Source organism: Notechis scutatus, chromosome Z (assembly GCF_049901735.1).
Source record: "Notechis scutatus isolate UNSWTSFEM ecotype Mainland chromosome Z, rNotScu1.2, whole genome shotgun sequence".
Classification (NCBI taxonomy): Eukaryota; Metazoa; Chordata; class Lepidosauria; order Squamata; family Elapidae; genus Notechis; species Notechis scutatus.
Genome location: NC_142025.1, coordinates 122,903,084 through 122,921,988, shown reverse-complemented (window position 1 = coordinate 122,921,988; position 18,905 = coordinate 122,903,084). Strand labels below are relative to the sequence as shown.

Genomic DNA, 18,905 nt, shown 5'->3' with positions numbered 1-18,905 from the left:
AGAAGTGCAGAGAAGAATAGAGAAGAGAAGTGTAGAGGAGAGAAGAGAAGTGTAGAGAAGAGAAGAGAAGTGTAGAGGAGAGAAGAGAAGAGAAGTGTAGAGGAGAGAAGAGAAGAGAAGTGCAGAGAAGAATAGAGAAGAGAAGTGTAGAGGAGAGAAGAGAAGTGTAGAGAAGAGAGAAGAGAAGTGTAGAGGAGAGGAGAGAAGAGAAGAGTAGAGGAGAGAAGAGAAGAGAAGTGTAGAGGAGAGGAGAGAAGAGAAGTGTAGAGGAGAGGAGAGAAGAGAGAAGAGTAGAGGAGAGAAGAGAAGAGAAGTGTAGAGGAGAGAAGAGAAGAGAAGTGCAGAGAAGAATAAGAGAAGAGAAGTGTAGAGGAGAGAAGAGAAGTGTAGAGAGAAGAGAAGAGAAGTGTAGAGGAGAGGAGAGAAGAGAAGAGTAGAGTAGAGAAGAGAAGAGAAGTGTAGAGAAGAATAGAGAAGAGAAGTGTAGAGGAGAGGAGAGAAGAGAAGTGTAGAGAAGAATAGAAAAGAGAAGAGTAGAGAAGACAAAAGAGTAGAGAAGAGAAGAGAAGTGTTGATAAGAGTAGTGGAGAGAAGAGTAGAGGAGAGAAGAGAAGAGTAGAGGAGAAAAGAGAAGTGAGAGAAGAAATGTAGAGAAGAATAGAGAAGAGAAGAGAAAAGAAATGTAGAGAAGAAAGGAGAAGAAGAGAAGAGAAGAGAAGACAAAGAGAGAGTAGAGAAGAGAAGTGTAGAGAAGAGAAGGCTGAGGAGAGAAGTGTTAGAGAAGAGAAGTAGAGAAGAGTAGAGAAGAGAAGAGAAAGAAGAAAGTGTAGAGAAGAGAAGAGAGAGAGAAGAAGTGTAGAGAAGAGTGAAAGAAGAGAAGAATAGAGAGAGAGAATGAGAAGGTAGAGAAGAGTAGAGAAGAAGAGAAAGAGAAAAGAAGAGTAGAGAAGAGAGAAGAGAAGAGAAGAGAAAGACAGAGTAGAAGAATGTAGAGAAGAGTAGAAGAGTAGAGAGGTAGAGGAAGAGAAGAGAAGTAGAGAGAGAAGAGAAGTGGGTAGAGAAGAAGAGAAGAGAAGTGTAGAGAGAGGAGAGAAGAAAGTGGGTAGAGAAAAGAAGAGTAGAGAAGAATAGAGAAGAGAAGTGTAGAGGAGAGAGAAGAGAAGTGATAGTGTAGAGAAGAGAAGTGCAGAGAAGAATAGAGAAGAGAAGTGTAGAGGAGAGGAGAGAAGAGAAGTGGAGAAGAAGAGAAGAGAGGAGAGAGAAGTGCAGAGAAGAATAGAGAAGAGAAGTAGAGAGAGAGAGAAGGAAGAGAAGAGAAGTGTAGAGAAGAGAGGGAGAGAAGAGAAGAGTAGAGAAGAGAAGATGTAGAGAAGAATAGAGAAGAGAGAAGTGCAGAGAAGAATAGAGAGAGAAGGAGAGAGGAGAGAGAAGTGTAGAGAAGAGAAGAAGAAGTGCAGAGAAGAATAGAGAAGAGAAGTGTAGAGGAGAGGAGAGAAGAGAAGAAAGTAGAGAAGAGAAGAGAAGTGTAGAGAAGAGAGAAGAGAAGTGTGCAGAGAAGAGTGCAGAGAAGAGAAGTGTAGAGAAGAGAAGTGTAGAGAGAAGAGAAGAGAAGTGTAGAGAAGAGAAGAGAGAGTGAGAGAGAAGAGAGAATAGAGAAGAGAAGTGTAGAGGAGAGGAGAGAGAGAAGTGTAGAGAAGAAGAGAAGAGAAGTGTAGAGGAGAGGAGAGAAGAGAAGGTAGAGAGAGAGGAGAAGAGATGCAGAAGAATAGAGAAGAGAAGTGTAGAGGGAGAGGAGAGAAGAGAAGTGTAGAGAAGAAGAGAAGAGAAGTGGGGAGAGGAGAAGAGAAGTGTAGAGGAGAGGAGAGAAGAGAAGTGTAGAGAAGAGAGAAGAGAAGTGCAGAGAGAAGAATAGAGAAGAGAAGTGTAGAGGAGAGGAGAAAGAAGTGTAGAGAAGAGAAGTGCAGAGAAGAGAGTAGAAGAGAGGAGATGGAGAAGAGAAGAGAAGAGGAAGTGTTGAGAAGAGAAGAGAAGTGCAGAGAGAAGGTAGAGAAGAGAGGGTGTAGAGGAGAGGAGAAGGAAGTGAAGAGAAGAGAAGAAGTGTTAGAGAAGGTAGAAGAATAGAGAAGAGAAGTGTAGAGGAATGAGAAGAGAAGAGAAGAGAAGTGCAGAGAAGAATAGAGAAGAGAAGTGTAGAGGAGAGGAGAGAGAAGTGTAGAGAAGAGAGAAGTGTAGAAGTGTAGAGGAGAGGAGAGAAGAGAAGTGTAGAGGAGAGAAGAGAAGCAGAGAGAAGAGGAGAGAAGAGAAGTGCAGAGAGAGGAGGAGAGAAGAGAAGTGTAGAGGAGAAGAGAAGAAAGAAGTGAGAGAAGAATAGAGAAGAGAAGGTAGAGGAGAGAGAGAAGAGAAGAGAAAGAGTGCAGAGAAGAATAGAGAAGAGAAGTGAGAGGAGAGGAGAGAAGAGAAGTGAGAGAGAAGAGATAGAGAAGAGAAGGAGAGAAGAGGAGTAGAGAGAGAAGAAGTGTAAGAGAAGAGAAGTGCAGAGAAGAGAAGAGAAGAGAAGAGGAGAGAGAGAAGTAGAGAAGAGAAGAAGAGAAGAGAAGAGGGAGGAGTGTAGAGAAGAGAAGAGAAGTGTAGAGAAGAGAAGAGAAGTGCAGAGAAGAATAGAGAAGAGAAGAAGAAGAGAGGGAGAGAAGAGTAGAGAAGAGAAGAGTAGAGGAGAGAGAGAGAAGTGTAGAGAGAAGAGAAGTGTAGAGGAGGGAGAAGAGAAGAGAGTAGAGGAGAAGAATAGAGAAGAGAAGTGTAGAGGAGAGGAGAGAAGAGAAGTGAAGAGAAGAGAGGAGAGAAGAGAAGAGAAGTGTAGAGGAGAGGAGAGAAGAGAAAGGAGAGGAGAGGAGAGAAGAGAAGTGTAGAGGAGAGAAGAGAAGAGATAGAGAAGAGAAGAGAAGTAAGAGAGAAGAGAAGAGAAGAGTAGAGAAGAGAAGAGAAGTGTAGAGAGAAGAGAAGAGAAGAGAAGTGTAGAGGAGAGAAGAGAAGAGAAGAGAAGAGAAGTGTAGAGAAGAGAGAGAAGAGTGAGAAGGTTGAGAGAGAAGTGTAGAGAGAGAGAGAAGGTAGAGAAGAATAGAAGAGAAGTGAAGAGAAGAATAGAGAAGAGAAGTGTAGAGAAGAGAAGAGAAGAGAAGAAGAGAAGAGAAGTGAGAGTAGAGAAGAGAGTGTAGAGGAGAGAAGAAGTGTAGAGAGAGAGGACAGAAGAGAAGAGAGAGAGAGGAGAGAAGAGAAGAGAAGTGTTGAGAAGAGAAGAGAAGTGTAGAGAAGAAGAGTGTAGAAGAGAAGAGAAGTAGAGGAGAGAAGAGAAGAGAAGTGAAGAGAAGTGTAGAGGAGAGATGAGAAAGAGAAGTGTAGAGGAGAGAAGAGAAGAGAAGTGTTGAGAAAAGAGAAGAGAAGAGAGAGAAGAATAGAGAAGAGAGGTGAAGAGAAGAGAAGTGCAGAGAAGAATAGAGAAGAAAGTGAAGAGGAGAGGAGAGAAGAGAAGTGTAGAGGAGAGAGAGAGAAGAGAGAAGAGTAGAGTAGAGAAGAGAAAAATTAGAAGTAGAGAAGAGGAGAGAAGAGAAGGAGAGAGAGTAGGAGAGAAGAGAAGAATAGAGAGAAGAGTAGAGAAGAGAAGTGTTGAGAGAGAAGTGTAGAGGAGAGAAGAGAAGAGTAGAGGAGAGAAGGAAGAGAAGAGAAGTGTAAAGAAGAGAAGAAGTAGAGAAGAGAAGGAAGAGAAGAATAGAGAAGAATAGAGAAGAGAAGAGTAGAGAAGTGCAGAGGAGAGAAGAGAAGAGAAGAGTAGAAGAGAAGAGAAGAGAAGTCTCTAAAGAAGAGTAGAGAAAGAGAAGGGAAGAGAAGAAAGGCAAGAGAGAATAGAGAAGAGTAGAGAAGAGAAGTGCAGAGGAGAGGAAGAGAAGAGAAGAGAAGAGGAAGAGGAAGAGAAGAAAGAAGTGTAAAGAAGAAGTAGAGAAGAGAAGAAGAAGAGAAGGGAAGAATAGAAGAGAAGAGAAGAGTCAGAGCAGAGGAAAGAAAGAAGAGAAGAGGAGAGAAGAGTAAGAGAAGAGAAGAGTAGAGAAGAGAAGAGAAGAAGAAGAGGAGAGGAAAGAGAAGAAGAGAAGAGAGAAGAATAGAGAAGAGGAAAGAGAAAGAGAAGAGAAGAGAGAGAAGAGGAGAGAAGAGAAGAGTAGAGAAAGAGAAGTGCAGAGGAGAGGAAAGAGAAGAGAAGAGAAAAGAGTAGAGAAGAGATAGAGAAGAGAAGAGTAGAGAAGAGAATAGAGAAGAGAAGAGAAAAGAAGAGAAGTGTAGAGAAGAGAGGAAGAGAAGAGAAGAGAAGAGAGGAGAGGAGAGAAGAGAAGTGTAGAGGAGAGAAGAAGAAAGTGTAGAGAAGAATAGAGAAGAGAAGTAGAGAGAGAGAAGAGAAGAAGAGAGAAGAGAAGAGAAGTGTAGAGGAGAGGAGAGAAGAGAAGAGAAGTGTAGAGGAGAGAAGAGAAGAGTAGAGAGAGGAGAGAAGAGAAGTGTAGAAAGGAGAGGAGAGAAGAGAAGAGAAGTGTAGAGAGAGAAGAGAAGAGAAGGTAGAGTGAGAGAAGAGAAGAGAAGTGTAGAAGAGAAGAGAAGAGAAGAGAAGAGAAGAATAGAGAAGAGAAGTGTAGAGGAGAGGAGAGAAGAGAAGAGTAGAGGAGAAGAGAAGAGAAGTGCAGAGAAGAATAGAGAAGAGAAGAGAAAAGAGAGTAGTGTAGAGAAGGAGAGGAGAGAAGAGAAGTGTTGAGAAGAGAAGAGTAGAGGAGAGGAGAGAAGAGAAGAAGTGTAGAGGAGAGGAGAGAAGAGAAGTGGGAGAGAAGAATAGAGAAGAGAAGTTGTAGAGGAGAGAAGAGAAGAGAAGAGAAGAGAAGAGAAGTGTAGAGGAGAGAAGAGAAGAGAAGTGTAGAGGAGAGAAGAGAAGAGAAGTGCAGAGAAGAATAGAGAAGAGAAGTGTAGAGGAGAGAAGAGAAGTGTAGAGAAGAGAAGAGAAGTGTAGAGAGAGGAGAGAAGAGAAGAGTAGAGAGAGAGAAGAGTAGAAGAGAAGTGTAGAGGAGAGAGAGAAGAGAAGAGTGTAGAGGAGAGGAGAGAAGAGAAGAGTAGAGGAGAGAAGAGAAGAAGTGTAGAGGAGAGAAGAGAAGAGAAGTGCAGAGAAGAATAGAGGAAGAGAAGTGTAGAGGAGAGAAGAGAAGTGTAGAGAAGAGAAGAGAAGTGTAGAGGAGAGGAGAGAAGAGAAGAGTAGGGAGAGAGAGAAGAGAAGAGAAGTGTAGAGAAGAACAGAGAAGAGAAGTGTAGAGGGAGAGGAGAGAAGAGAAGGAGGGATGTAGAGAGAAGAAAGAATAGAGAAGAGAAGAGTAGAGAAGACAAAGAGAAGAGAAGTGTAGAGAGAGGAGAGAGAAGTGTTGATAAAGAGAAGTGAAGAAGAGTGTTGAGAGAAGAGAAGAGTAGAGAAAAGAGAAGTGCAGAGGAGAGGAAAGAGAAGAGAAGAGAAAAGAAATGTAGAGAAGAATAGAGAAGAGAAGAGTAGAGAAGACAAAAAGAGTAGAGAAGAGAAGTGTAGAGAAGTAGAGAAGTGTTGAGAAGAGAAGTGTAGAGAAGAGAAGAGAAGAGAGAAGAGAAGAGAAGAGAAGTACGGAGGAGAGGAAAGAAGAGAAGAATAGAGAAGAGAAGAGAAGTGTAGAGAAGAGTAGAGAAGAGAAGAGAAAAGAAGAGAAGTGTAGAGAAGAGAAGAGAAGAGAAAAGAATTGTAGAGAAGAGTGAGAGAGAGAGTAGAGAAGAGAAGAGTAGAGAAGAGAAGAGAAGTGTAGAGAAGAGAGAGAAGCAAGGAGGAGAGGAAAGAAGAGAAGAGAAGAGTAGAGAAGAATAGAGAAGAGAAGTGTAGAGGAGAGGAGAGAAGATAAGTGTAGAGAAGAGAAGTGCAGAGAAGAATAGAGAAGAGAAGTGTAGAGGAGAGGAGAGAAGAGAAGTGTAGAGAAGAGAAGAGAAGTGCAGAGAAGAATAGAGAAGAGAAGTGTAGAGGAGAGGAGAGAAGAGAAGTGTAGAGAAGAGAAGTGCAGAGAAGAATAGAGAAGAGAAGTGTAGAGGAGAGGAGAGAAGAGAAGTGTAGAGAAGAGAAGAGAAGTGTAGAGAAGAGAAGAGAAGTGCAGAGAAGTGCAGAGAAGAATAGAGAAGAGAAGTGTAGAGGAGAGAAGAGAAGTGTTGAGAAGAGAAGAGAAGTGCAGAGAAGAATAGAGAAGAGAAGTGTAGAGGAGAGGAGAGAAGAGAAGTGCAGAGAAGAATAGAGAAGAGAAGTGTAGAGGAGAGGAGAGAAGAGAAGTGTAGAGAAGAGAAGTGCAGAGAAGAATAGAGAAGAGAAGTGTAGAGGAGAGGAGAGAAGAGAAGTGTAGAGAAGAGAAGTGCAGAGAAGAATAGAGAAGAGAAGTGTAGAGGAGAGGAGAGAAGAGAAGTGCAGAGAAGAATAGAGAAGAGAAGTGTAGAGGAGAGGAGAGAAGAGAAGTGTAGAGAAGAGAAGTGCAGAGAAGAATAGAGAAGAGAAGTGTAGAGGAGAGGAGAGAAGAGAAGTGTAGAGAAGAATAGAGAAGAGAAGTGTAGAGGAGAGGAGAGAAGAGAAGTGAGGGTAGAGAAGAGAAGTGCAGAGAAGAATAGAGAAGAGAAGTGTAGAGGAGAGGAGAGAGAGAGAAGTGCAGAGAAGAATAGGAGAAGAGAAGTGTAGAGGAGAGGAGAGAAGAGAAGTGTAGAGAAGAGAAGAGAAGAGAAGTGTAGAGGAGAGGAGAGAAGAGAAGAGAAGTGCAGAGAAGAATAGAGAAGAGAAGTGTAGAGGAGAGGAGAGAAGAGAAGAGAAGTGTAGAGGAGAGGAGAGAAGAGAAGTGCAGAGAAGAATAGAGAAGAGAAGTGTAGAGGAGAGGAGAGAAGAGAAGTGCAGAGAAGAATAGAGAAGAGAAGTGTAGAGGAGAGGAGAGAAGAGAAGTGTAGAGAAGAGAAGAGAAGTGCAGAGAAGAATAGAGAAGAGAAGTGTAGAGGAGAGGAGAGAAGAGAAGAGTAGAGGAAAGAAGAGAAGAGAAGAGTAGAGAAGAGAAGAGAAAAGAAGTGTAAAGAAGAGTAGAGAAGAGAAGGGAAGAGAAGAATAGAGAAGAATAGAGAAGAGAAGAGTAGAGTAGAGAAGTGCAGAGGAGAAGAGAAGAGAAGAGTAGAGAAGAGAAGAGAAGAAAAGAAGTGTAAAGAAGAGTAGAGAAGAGAAGAGAAGAGAAGGGAAGAGAAGAATAGAGAAGAGAAAAGAAGTGTAGAGAAGTGCAGAGGAGAGGAAAGAAGAGAAGAGAAGGGAAGAGAAGAGAAAAGAAGCAGAGTAGAGAAGAATAGAAGAGAAGAGTAGAGGAGAGAAGTGCAGAGGAGAGGAAAGAAGAGAAGAGAAGGGAAGAGAAGTGTAGAGAAGAGTAGAGTAGAGAAGAGAAGTGCAGAGGAAAGGAAAGAAGAGAAGAGAAGAGAAGAGAAAAAGAAATTTAGAGAAGAATAGAGAAGAGAAGAGTAGAGAAGAGAAGAGAAAAGAAGAGTAGAGAAGTGTAGAGAAGAGTAGAGAAGAGAAGAGAAGTGTTGATAAAAGAGAAGTGTAGAGGAGAGAAGAGAAGAGTAGAGAAAAGAAGAGAAGTGCAGAGGAGAGGAAAGAAGAGAAGAGAAAAGAAATGTAGAGAAGAATAGAGAAGAGAAGAGAAGAGAAAAGAAATGTAGAGAAGAATAGAGAAGAGAAGAGAAAAGAAAAGAATTGTAGAGAAGAGTAGAGAAGAGAAGTGGAGAGGAGAGAAGAGGAGAGAAGAGAAGAGTAGAGAAGAGAAGTGTAGAGAAGAGAAAAGAAGTGTAGAGAAGAATAGAGAAGAGTAGAGAAGAGAAGAGTAGAGAGTGTTGAGAAGAGAAGTGTAGAGGAGAGAAGAGAAGAGAAGTGCAGAGGAGAGGAAAGAAGAGAAGAGAAGAGAAGAGAAAAGAAGTGTAGAGAAGAATAGAGAAGAGAAGAGTAGAGAAGAGAAGAGTAGAGAAGAGTAGAGAAGAGAAGAGTAGAGAAAAGAAGTGTAGAGAAGAATAGAGGAGAGGAGAGAAGAGTAGAAAACAGAAGTGTAGAGGAGAGGAGAGGAGAGAAGTGTTGAGAAGAGAAGTGTAGAGGAGAGAAGAGAAAAAGAAGAGTAGAGAAAAATAGAGAAGAGAAGAGTAGAGAAGAGAAGAGAAAAGAAGAGTAGAGAAGTGTAGAGAAGAGTAGAGAAGAGAAGAGTAGAGAAGTGTTGAGAAGAGAAGTGTAGAGGAGAGAAGAGAAGAGTAGTGAAGAGAAGAGAAGAGAAGTGCAGAGGAGAGGAAAGAAGAGAAGAGTAGAGAAGAGAAGTGTTGAGAAGAGAAGTGTAGAGGAGAGTAGAGAAGAGTAGAGAAGAGAAGTGTAGAGGAGAGAAGAGTAGAGTAGAGAAGAGAAGAGAAGAATAGAGAAGAGTAGAGAAGAGAAGTGTAGAGGAGAGGAGAGAAGAGAAGAATAGAGAAGAGTAGAGAAGAGAAGTGTAGAGGAGAGGAGAGAAGAGAAGAGAAGAATAGAGAAGAGTAGAGAAGAGAGTGTAGAGTAGAGTAGAGAAGAAAGAGAAGAATAGAGAAGAGTAAAGAAGAGAAGTGTAGAGGAGAGGAAAAAAGAAGAGAAGAGAAGAGAAGAGATAAACATATATTGTCATTTTTACTGTCAACACCCGGCTCACATTAAAATGACCTTCAGTTGCCTGCTCTCAAAAGAAAGTAACCATCTACGCATGCCCATACGTAACACACACATATACCAGGGCTATATACATCCATATACATTCTGCCTATCCATATACCTCCCTGTCCAGTTTGAATGCATAGCAGAAAGAAAACGTGAGAGCTCACAAGATTAACAACTTGTGGAACTCCATCGCTGGAGGAGGTTTTTGTTTTAAAAATAAGAGACCGGACGGCCACCTATCTGAAACGGTGTAGAATCTCCTGCTTGAGCGTGGGGCGGGGGGTCAGACTAGAAAGACCTCCAAGGTTCCTTCCCCACTCGGTTATTCAGATGGGGTCAAAGGGCTGGGCTGGAGGTCTCAAGCAAGCCGAGGAGGGGGCCAGAACCCGGGCTGTCTGGGATGCGAGGCACAGCTCAATGCCCTCACGGGAGCCAGCTGGCTTTCTCCTGTGGCCTCCTTCCAAAATTGTTGGTGTCGGGATTCCGGCCGTTTACACCCCGATTAAAAATCCTGAGTCTCGAGCCAAACTTGCAAAACTTCCAAAAGGATTTATTAGGGAGTGAACATGCCGGCACTGCCTGGGTGCAGCCGACTCTCCAATTCTCCAATGGGACACAGCCGTAGCCCAGAGTCCTCCATCATGTCCCCCAATTAGAATTTTGCACCGGCGAAACTATGATCCCCTAGTTAACTATCTTGGAAAACCTTTAAACCAGAGATATTTTTCTTGGCTATCTTACCTGAAGGATCCAGTAGAGCAGGGATCCCCAACCTTTCGACGCCGCGGCCCGGTTCCGGCGTCAGCTGGGCGCCAGCAGCCCGGTTCCCGCGTCAGCTGGGCGCCGCCATCTTTTTGACGAAAAATCACTTCCGGTGGCGTCACGGAAGTGATTTTTCGTCAAATATGGCGGCGCCAGCGCTTCTGGTGAGCTTTTTCGGGTAGAAATGGCTTTCTACCGGAAAAGCTCACCGGACGCTGGCGCTGCCATCTTTTTGACGAAAAATTGCTTTTTACCAAAAAGATGGCGGCGCCCAGCAACCAGCGGCCCGGTAAGGCTTGTTCCGCGGCCCGGTACCGGTCCGCGGACCGGCGGTTGGGGACCCCTGCAGTAGAGAATCGACCTATTTGATTTAGAAATGTTTTTAACAGCAGCTAGAAATTGAATTGGCTCAAAACTGGGAAAGCGGGAAAAATTCCGTCAGAAGACGAGGGCGATTTAAGAAAATAACGGAATGCGCAGAAATATCAATAAATGGACATTAGTCAATGAATGTTAAATGGACGTTAGACATTAAATGGACATTAGAAATTAAATGGACATTAGAAATTAAATGGACATTAGAAATTAGAGAGCCAGAAGACAAAGAATATTATCAAAATAGAGGATTTATTTTATCAATGGTGAGATAAGAAAATAGGGGAATAAAATATATTCTAATATGAATGCAACATAATAGTAAAGATAAGACAGCGTAATGAGGTATTAGAACTGATTAGAATGAAATGAATGACAGGGTGAATATTTAGGTTTTGGGAAAGTGGAGATTTGCTCGAAAAGGATGACGTGATTTTTTTTTATGAATCTTTTATCATTTTAAAAAGTCAAACAACAACAAAATAGATCTTATGTCAACAGTTTGTGACATGCGTCTTATCCTCAGACGTTGTGCATTATTTACAAATATACAAAATTGTGCGAATATGAATTTAACTAGTTCTTATCTCTCTTTATTTACAATCCATTTATCTATGATGTGAATTTATAATTATAGTCCATTAAGGAGTTAATAACAATAATATAGTTTATATAAATCATTCACTTATCTAGTACTTATGTCTATTTTACAATCCATTTATCTATGATGTGAATTTATAATTATCGTCCATTAAGGAGTTAATAATAATATAGTTTATATAAATCATTCACTTATCTAGTATTTATCTCTATTTACAATCCGTTTATCTATGATGTGAATTTATAATTATAGTCCATTAAGGAGTTAATAATAATAATGTTTATATAAATCATTCATTTATCTAGTACTTATCTCTATTTACAATCCATTTATCTATGACGTGAATTTATAATTATAGTTCATTAAGGAGTTAATAGTAACATAATTTATATAAATCATTCACTTATCTAGTACTTGTCTCTACTTACAATCCATTTATCTATGATGTGAATTTATAATTATAGTCCATTAAGGAGTTAATAATAATATAGTTTATATAAATCATTCACTTATCTAGTACTTATGTCTATTTTACAATCCATTTATCTATGACGTGAATTTATAATTATAGTCCATTAAGGAGTTAATAATAATATAGTTTATATAAATCATTCACTTATCTAGTACTTATCTCTACTTACAATCCATGTTATCTATGAAGTGAATTTATAATTATAGTCCATTAAGGAGTTAATAGTAACATAGTTTATATAAATCATTCACTTATCTAGTACTTATCTCTACTTACAATCCATTTATCTATGACGTGAATTTATAACTATAGTCCATTAAGGAGTTAATAGTAATATAGTTTATATAAATCATTCACTTATCTAGAATTTATCTCTATTTACAATCCATTTATCTATGATGTGAATTTATAATTATAGTCTATTAAGGCGTTAATAATAATATATATATAAATCATTTACTTATCTAGTACTTATCGCTACTTACAATCCATTTACTCATCATTTACACAAATCATTTACTTATCTAGTACTTATCTCTACTTACAATCCATTTATCTATGACGTGAATTTATAATTATAGTCCATTAAGGAGTTAATAGTAATATAGTTTATATAAATCATTCACTTATCTAGTACTTATCTCTACTTACAATCCATTTGTCTATGACGTGAATTTATAACTATAGTCCATTAAGGAGTTAATAGTAACATAGTTTATATAAATCATTCACTTATCTAGTACATCTCTATTTACAATCCATTTATCTATGACGTGAATTTATAATTATAGTCCATTAAGGAGTTAATAGTAACATAGTTTATATAAATCATTCACTTATCTAGTACTTATCTCTACTTACAATCCATTTATCTATGACGTGAATTTATAATTATCGTCCATTAAGGAGTTAATAGTAACATAGTTTATATAAATCATTCACTTATCTAGTACTTATCTCTACTTACAATCCATTTGTCTATGACGTGAATTTATAACTATAGTCCATTAAGGAGTTAATAGTAATATAGTTTATATAAATCATTCACTTATCTAGAATTTATCTCTATTTACAATCCATTTATCTATGATGTGAATTTATAATTATAGTCTATTAAGGCGTTAATAATAATATATATATAAATCATTTACTTATCTAGTACTTATCGCTACTTACAATCCATTTACTCATCATTTACACAAATCATTTACTTATCTAGTACTTATCTCTACTTACAATCCATTTATCTATGACGTGAATTTATAATTATAGTCTATTAAGGCGTTAATAATAATGTAGTTTATATAAATCATTCACTTATCTGGTATTTATCTCTATTTACAATCCATTTATCTATGATGTGAATTCATAATTATCGTCCATTAAGGAGTTAATAGTAACATTGTTTATATAAATCATATACTTATCTAGTACATCTCTATTTACAATCCATTTATCTATGACGTGAATTTATAATTATAGTCTATTAAGGCATTAATAATAATATAGTTTATATAAATCATTCACTTATCTAGTACTTATGTCTATTTTACAATCCATTTGTCTATGATGTGAATTTATAATTATAGTCTATTAAGGCGTTAATAATAATTTAGTTTATATAAATCATTTACTTATCTAGTACTTATCTCTACTTACAATCCATTTACCTATGACATGAATTTATAATTATAGTCTATTAAGGCATTAGTAATAATAATATAGTTTATATAAATCATTCACTTATCTAGTACTTATCTCTACTTACAATCCATTTATCTATGATGTGAATTTATAATTATAGTCCATTAGGGAATTAATCATAACATAGTTTGCAAAGCTGATCTGTTCCATATGAATTTTAATCTAAATTTAGGAGGGAAAGACCGTTGATAATTGGGCACAAGAGATATCTACCTACTGACCCACTGTGTAAATGGAAAGATGCTTTTATTTGATGTTTTATGTTTGCATTGGTCAATGTTGGTCGTCAAAAGAAATAAAAAAAAAACTTTTTTAAAAAGAAAGAAAACATTGACGGAATGCGCTTTCGGTTTCAAGCTGCCGCACTGCTCTCCCCCTCCCTCCCTTTCTGTTTGGCCCGCTCGAAAGAAACCCGAGAAATATTTGATGAGTTGACAGTTGGGGGTGGGGGTGGCACATGGATCTGGAGAGCCACGCTGGGTCTCCCTGCGTGGTTTCCTCCCCTCCCCTCCCCATCCGCCTGACCTCACACACCCATGACCCACCCACACCCCCGACTGTGCAAAAAAGGCCCGTGCTGTTCACCTTCTTCACTCGGTCCCTTCTAGATCTCCGCCAGGACATGCTGACCCTGCAGATCATCCGGATCATGGAGAGCATGTGGCAGAACCAAGGCCTGGATCTCCGGTAGGACGGGGACGTTGGGTTGAACGATGTTTGCATGGGGGAGGGCGTTGTTATGATATGTACAGCATAACCCTTGAGTAACAAGGAAACGTTTAGGAGAGTAGTTGTGAATAATTATCCCGCCGCACACAGATACACTAAATTGAGTTAAAAGTTCTACTTGAAGAAATAGCACAGTCCAATAAACGGTCCAGCTCATGTACGTTTTACAGTCCGAAGAATATCCAACTACAAAGTCTTCTTATCGGTTGCCTTAGTCATTTCCAGTAAACCAAGATATCAAAGTATAAGCGCAGCATAACGACAACAGAGAACCTTAGATAGCAACAGAATGTCAGACAGACAGAATGTCAGAGAGAACAAGCCATGATCTCTAGCTCCTCTTGTGGTAATTCGCAATATAATCAAACCAATCGGAATATAGTATATAAATCAATACAGTGATTTTGTCTGAAAGCTACAAACTTACATTGTTGGTTTACATCCTTGCCAAGCCAACTAAGTGGTGGACTCAGATTCGAACAGAACGTCGGATATACTATTGATCTGGAAGAATGGGAAAAAGCGATCTGGAAACGTGAACGATAAAAATAACAAAATCGGCAGCGTATATAAGGAAAACCAAGCTTAAAATGTTCGATCGTTGGCATTTGCCACCTCCAAGACTGGCTAAGGTTTACCCAAACTTAAAACCAACTTGTTGGAAGTGCGGACAACAACGAGGTTTCTTCTTTCATTCTTGGTGGACATGCCCCAAAGCGGAAAAAAAAAAAAAAAAATACTGGAAAAGGAGTCAAACGTGGTTAGAAGAGTTAACTAAAAAATAAAATAAAATTGATTTTGTCCCGGAATTATTCCTCTTAGGAATAATTAAAATAAACAACCAATAATAGAAAGATAAAATATCTTATATTTACATATATTCACAGCAGCAAGAATTAAAAAAAACTATAATAGAAAGATAAGAGTTAACTAAAAAAAAAAAAATTGATTTTGTCCTGGAATTATTCCTCTTAGGAATAATCTTAAAAAAAATAATAATAGAAAGATAAAATAGCTTATATTTATATATATTCACAGCAGCAAGAATTAAAAAAACTATAATAGAAAGAGAAAATATCTTATATTTACATATATTGACAGGAGCAAGAATTAAAAAACTATAATAGAAAGAGAAAATATCTTATATTTACATATATTGACAGCAGCGAGAATTTAAAAAAGTATAATAGAAGAGAAAATATCTTATATTTACATATATTGACAGGAGCAAGAATTAAAAAACTATAATAGAAAGATAAAATCTTATATTTACATATTCACAGCAGCAAGAATTAAAAAAAACTATAATAGAAAGATAAAATATCTTATATTTACATATATCGACAGCAGCAAGAATTTTAAAAAAACTATAATAGAAAGAGAAAATATATTTACATATATTGACAGCAGCAAGAATTTAAAAAAACTATAATAGAAAGATAAAATATCTTATATTTACATATATTGACAGCAGCAAGAATTTAAAAAAGTATAATAGAAAGAGAAAATATTTTATATTTACATATATTAACAGCAGCGAGAATTAAAAAAACCATAATAGAAAGAGAAAATATCTTATATTTATATATATTAACAGCAGCAAGAATTAAAAAACTATAATAGAAAGATAAAAAAAACTTATATTTACATATATTGACAGCAGCAAGAAAATATTTCATAAGCTCCATATCACCTGAAGAGTTAATAATAATAATAATAATAATAATAATAATAATAATAATAATAATAATAATAATAATAAATAAAAAATTTAGAGTGTGTGAAATGGATAAATTAACTATGGAATTAAAAGGAAAACAGACACAGAATACAACGCGGTTACGGAAACCCGGTTTATTTGGATCGAGAATCGATATGAAAATAGAAAATGTAAATAAGGTATATCATAAATAAGAGGGTATGAAAATATGAGGCGTTGTAAGTTTTGATAGGACACATCCATGTATATATATATAATGTCACAGCTGTTTAGTAACTCTTGGTATTGTGTATAAACGGGAAAAATTCAAGAAAGCATTATTTAGAAAAGAAAGAAAAAAAAAGGAAGCGGACGGTGGGAGGGACGGCCGTGGATAAGGGTGTTGTGGTTCGCTGGCAGCCCGGACGGATGGCAACGGTGTCGGGACACCGTAGCCTCCGGAGTCTGGGAGCAGCGAGGAAGAGGAGACAAGGGAGCCCGTTCCCCCTTGCGACTATCACCTTGTGGGCTTGTATCCTTACAACTTACATGGTTTAGTTTCCGCGTACGATTTTGATTGCTGATTTAGTATCCTATGAGTATCTTACGATTCTTGATGAATGTATTTTTTCATCCTTCCTAGTACCTATCCCTTCCCACTTTTGACTATAACCTTGTTGCATGTATCCTTACACATTATTTAGTTTCCTCGTATGATTTTGATTGCTGATTTAGTATCCTATGAGTATCACTAAGTGTTGTATCTTACAATTCTTGATGAATGTATTTTTTATCATCCTTCCTAGTACCTATCCCTTCCCACTTTTGACTATAACCTTGTTGCTTGTATCCTTACCACTGATATGATTTACTTTCCGCGTACGATTTTGATTGCTGATTTAGTATCCTATGAGTATCTTCTGATTCTTGGTGAATGTATTCTATTATTTATATATATATTATAATGCATTATATATATTAAAAAGTAGGGGGGAGGAGAAAGAGACGGAGTAGGAGACGTGCTTGCGTGTGGCCGGCTGCAGGAGATCGGTGCTCCTCCCTGCAAAGCCCCCTGCCCCATTTGGGAGGAGTAAAACCCACCTGCCCACCCCGCCTTCCTCCTCGCTACTCCCTGGCCTTCGGCTCCACAAACCCACGGGCTCCTCCAGGCCTGACCTGCCCTGCCCTCTTTGCAGGATGCTGCCGTACGGCTGCCTGTCCATCGGGGACTGCGTGGGGCTCATCGAAGTGGTGAAGAGTTCCTACACCATCATGCAGATCCAGTGCAAGCGGCCTGAAGGGGCGCTGCAGTTCAACAGCAACGCCTTGCACCACTGGCTGAAGGAGAAGAACAAGGGTGAAGGGTCAGTCTGGGCATGGGGGAGGGTTTGGGGAGGGTTGGCGGGCTGGGCAGTGGGACACCACTCGGGAGCGCTTCCGACCGAAGAACAGAGCTCGACCCGTCGGAATAGAGCCGGAGGAAGGGACCTTGGAGGTCATCTAGCCCGACCCCCTGCCGAAGCAGGAGAGAGACCCGTGCACACGGGGTGGGATTTACCTGGTCGGACCGGTTCTATACACAACCGGTTGTTACAATTCTGCCCAGTTTGGAGAACCGGCAAATTGCGCCACTGGCTGGCCCCGCCCCGCCTACTCGCTCCTTACCTGGCATGCACGCCATCCAACTTGCCCGCTAAGTCGCTATTTTCCTCCCAACCATCATCTGTTCTGCTGTGCCGGGAGATTTAGATCATCTAGGAAGCAGGAAAACGGTTGGATTTCTCGCTTTTCTAGGTAATTTTTAGATCTTCGGCTCTGCTTTTAAGCAGAGCCGAACCTCCCTTAGGATTGAAGCTTCTATTATTCAGGGCAGACTCAGGGAGCCGATGGCAGATAGATAGATCTCTGAGGGAATCTGTGATTCTGCGAGCAACTCAATCCGCCTGCCTGCTTTGCCTCATTTTGAGTAAAAGTTGTGTATCTTTTTTTTTTAATGAAAATTCAATATTTACACGCATGGCGTGTTGTGAGTTGATTTTGTGAGTTGGCTTGCAAGCACATTTTATGTGACAGACTCAGGCAGCCGATGGCAGAGAGATAGATCACTGAATGATTCTGTGAGCAACTCCATCTGCCTGCCTGCTTGGCCTGATTTTGGGTAAAAATGGCTCTTTTTTTAATATAAAAAAAATTCAATATTGACGTACAAGGCGTGTTGTGAGTTAATTTTGTGAGTTGGCTTGCAAGCAAATTTTATGTGACAGACTCAGGCAGCCGATGGCAGATAGATAGATCACTGAATGAATCTGTGAGCAACTCCATCTGCCTGCCTGCTTGGCCTGATTTTGGGTAAAAATGGCTCTTTTTTTATATATAAAAAAATTCAATGTTGACGTACAAGGCGTGTTGTGAGTTAATTTTGTGAGTTGGCTTGCAAGCACGTTTTATATGACAGACTCAGGCAGCCGATGGCAGATAGATAGATCACTGAATGATTCTGTGAGCAACTCCATCTGCCTGCCTGCTTGGCCTGATTTTGAGTAAAAATGGCTCTTTTTTTAATATAAAAAAAATTCAATGTTGACGTACAAGGCGTGTTGTGAGTTAATTTTGTGAGTTGGCTTGCAAGCACGTTTTATGTGACAGACTCAGGCAGCCGATGGCAGATAGATAGATCACTGAATGATTCTGTGAGCGACTCCACCTGCCTGCCTGCTTGGCCTCATTTTTTTAAATTAAAAAAAAATTGAATATTGACGTAAATATTGACAATATTTTCAGACAAGCCCGTCACGGGACCCACCAAGCCACGCCCACAAAATAGGCCACGCCCACAGGCCCGGTGGTGAAGACATTGGAATCCCGCCCCTGCCTGTCCGGCTGTCCAGTTTTTTTTTCTTGAAGGGATGAAGCCCCCGCAACTTCTGGTGGCAGGCAGTCCCATGGGTTCCCTTGTTCTCCCCGTTGAGAAGGTTACCTCCTTAGTTCTAGGTTGCTTCTCTCCCTGGGTGAGTTTACCAGCCGTTGCTTCTTCTCCCCGCGCGGGGTTGGACTAGATGACCTGCAAGGTATCCAGGACCCAACCCCATAAGTACAATTCTCGAATAGTGATGCATATGAAAGAAAATGTCTAATAAAAAGACATATTTAACAAACAAAAAAATATATCCAAGAAAAGTCCTGGTTGGCCCTTTTTTTTGGGATGGGGGGGAAGTTACCTTTAGGGCAGCCGCGACGTGGAGGACGATGGAGACCCACCTGGGACGCCTACCTGGCTGACCTTCTCCCTACCTGCCCAGGTACGACGCGGCCATCGACCTCTTTACGCGCTCGTGTGCCGGTTATTGCGTAGCCACTTTCATCCTGGGCATCGGCGACCGTCACAACAGCAACATCATGGTCAAGGATGATGGGCAGGTACAGGTGTTCCTCCTCTCCACCCCCCCTGGGCTTGGAAGGCCCCCCTCCCTCCCCCAGCCGAGCCCCTCCCTCCTCTCTCTCTCTCTCTCTCTCATTCTTCTCTCATTCTGTCTCTCATTCTCTCTCTCATTCTCTCTTTCATTCTCTCTCTCTCATTCTGTCTCATTCTCTCTCTCTCATTCACTCTCATTCTCTCTCTCATTCTCTCTCTCTCATTCTCTCTCTCCTTTTCTCTCTCTCATTCTCTCTCTCTCATTCTCTCTCTCATTCTATCTCTCATTCTATCTCTCATTCTCTCTCTCTCATTCATTCTCTCATTCTTTCTCTCACTCTCATTCATTCTCTCATTCCTCTCATTCTCTCTCTCTCATTCTCTCTCATT

At 39.7% G+C, this 18,905-nt stretch overlaps 1 protein-coding gene and 2 pseudogenes across 1 annotated transcript in view; all 3 read left to right on the top strand.

Annotated features, from left to right (window-relative positions):
• The window catches only part of LOC113431871 (phosphatidylinositol 4,5-bisphosphate 3-kinase catalytic subunit alpha isoform-like), a 30,623-nt gene that overhangs the window by 9,001 nt on the left and 2,717 nt on the right, over positions 1-18,905 (top strand). The window contains 3 exon segments of the mRNA XM_087944935.1: positions 13,284-13,362; positions 16,300-16,467; positions 18,403-18,520. Coding sequence (XP_087801061.1) covers positions 13,284-13,362; positions 16,300-16,467; positions 18,403-18,520 — 365 coding nt within the window.
• LOC148129216 (uncharacterized) lies at positions 863-3,069 on the top strand (annotated as a pseudogene).
• LOC148129215 (uncharacterized) lies at positions 3,209-8,440 on the top strand (annotated as a pseudogene).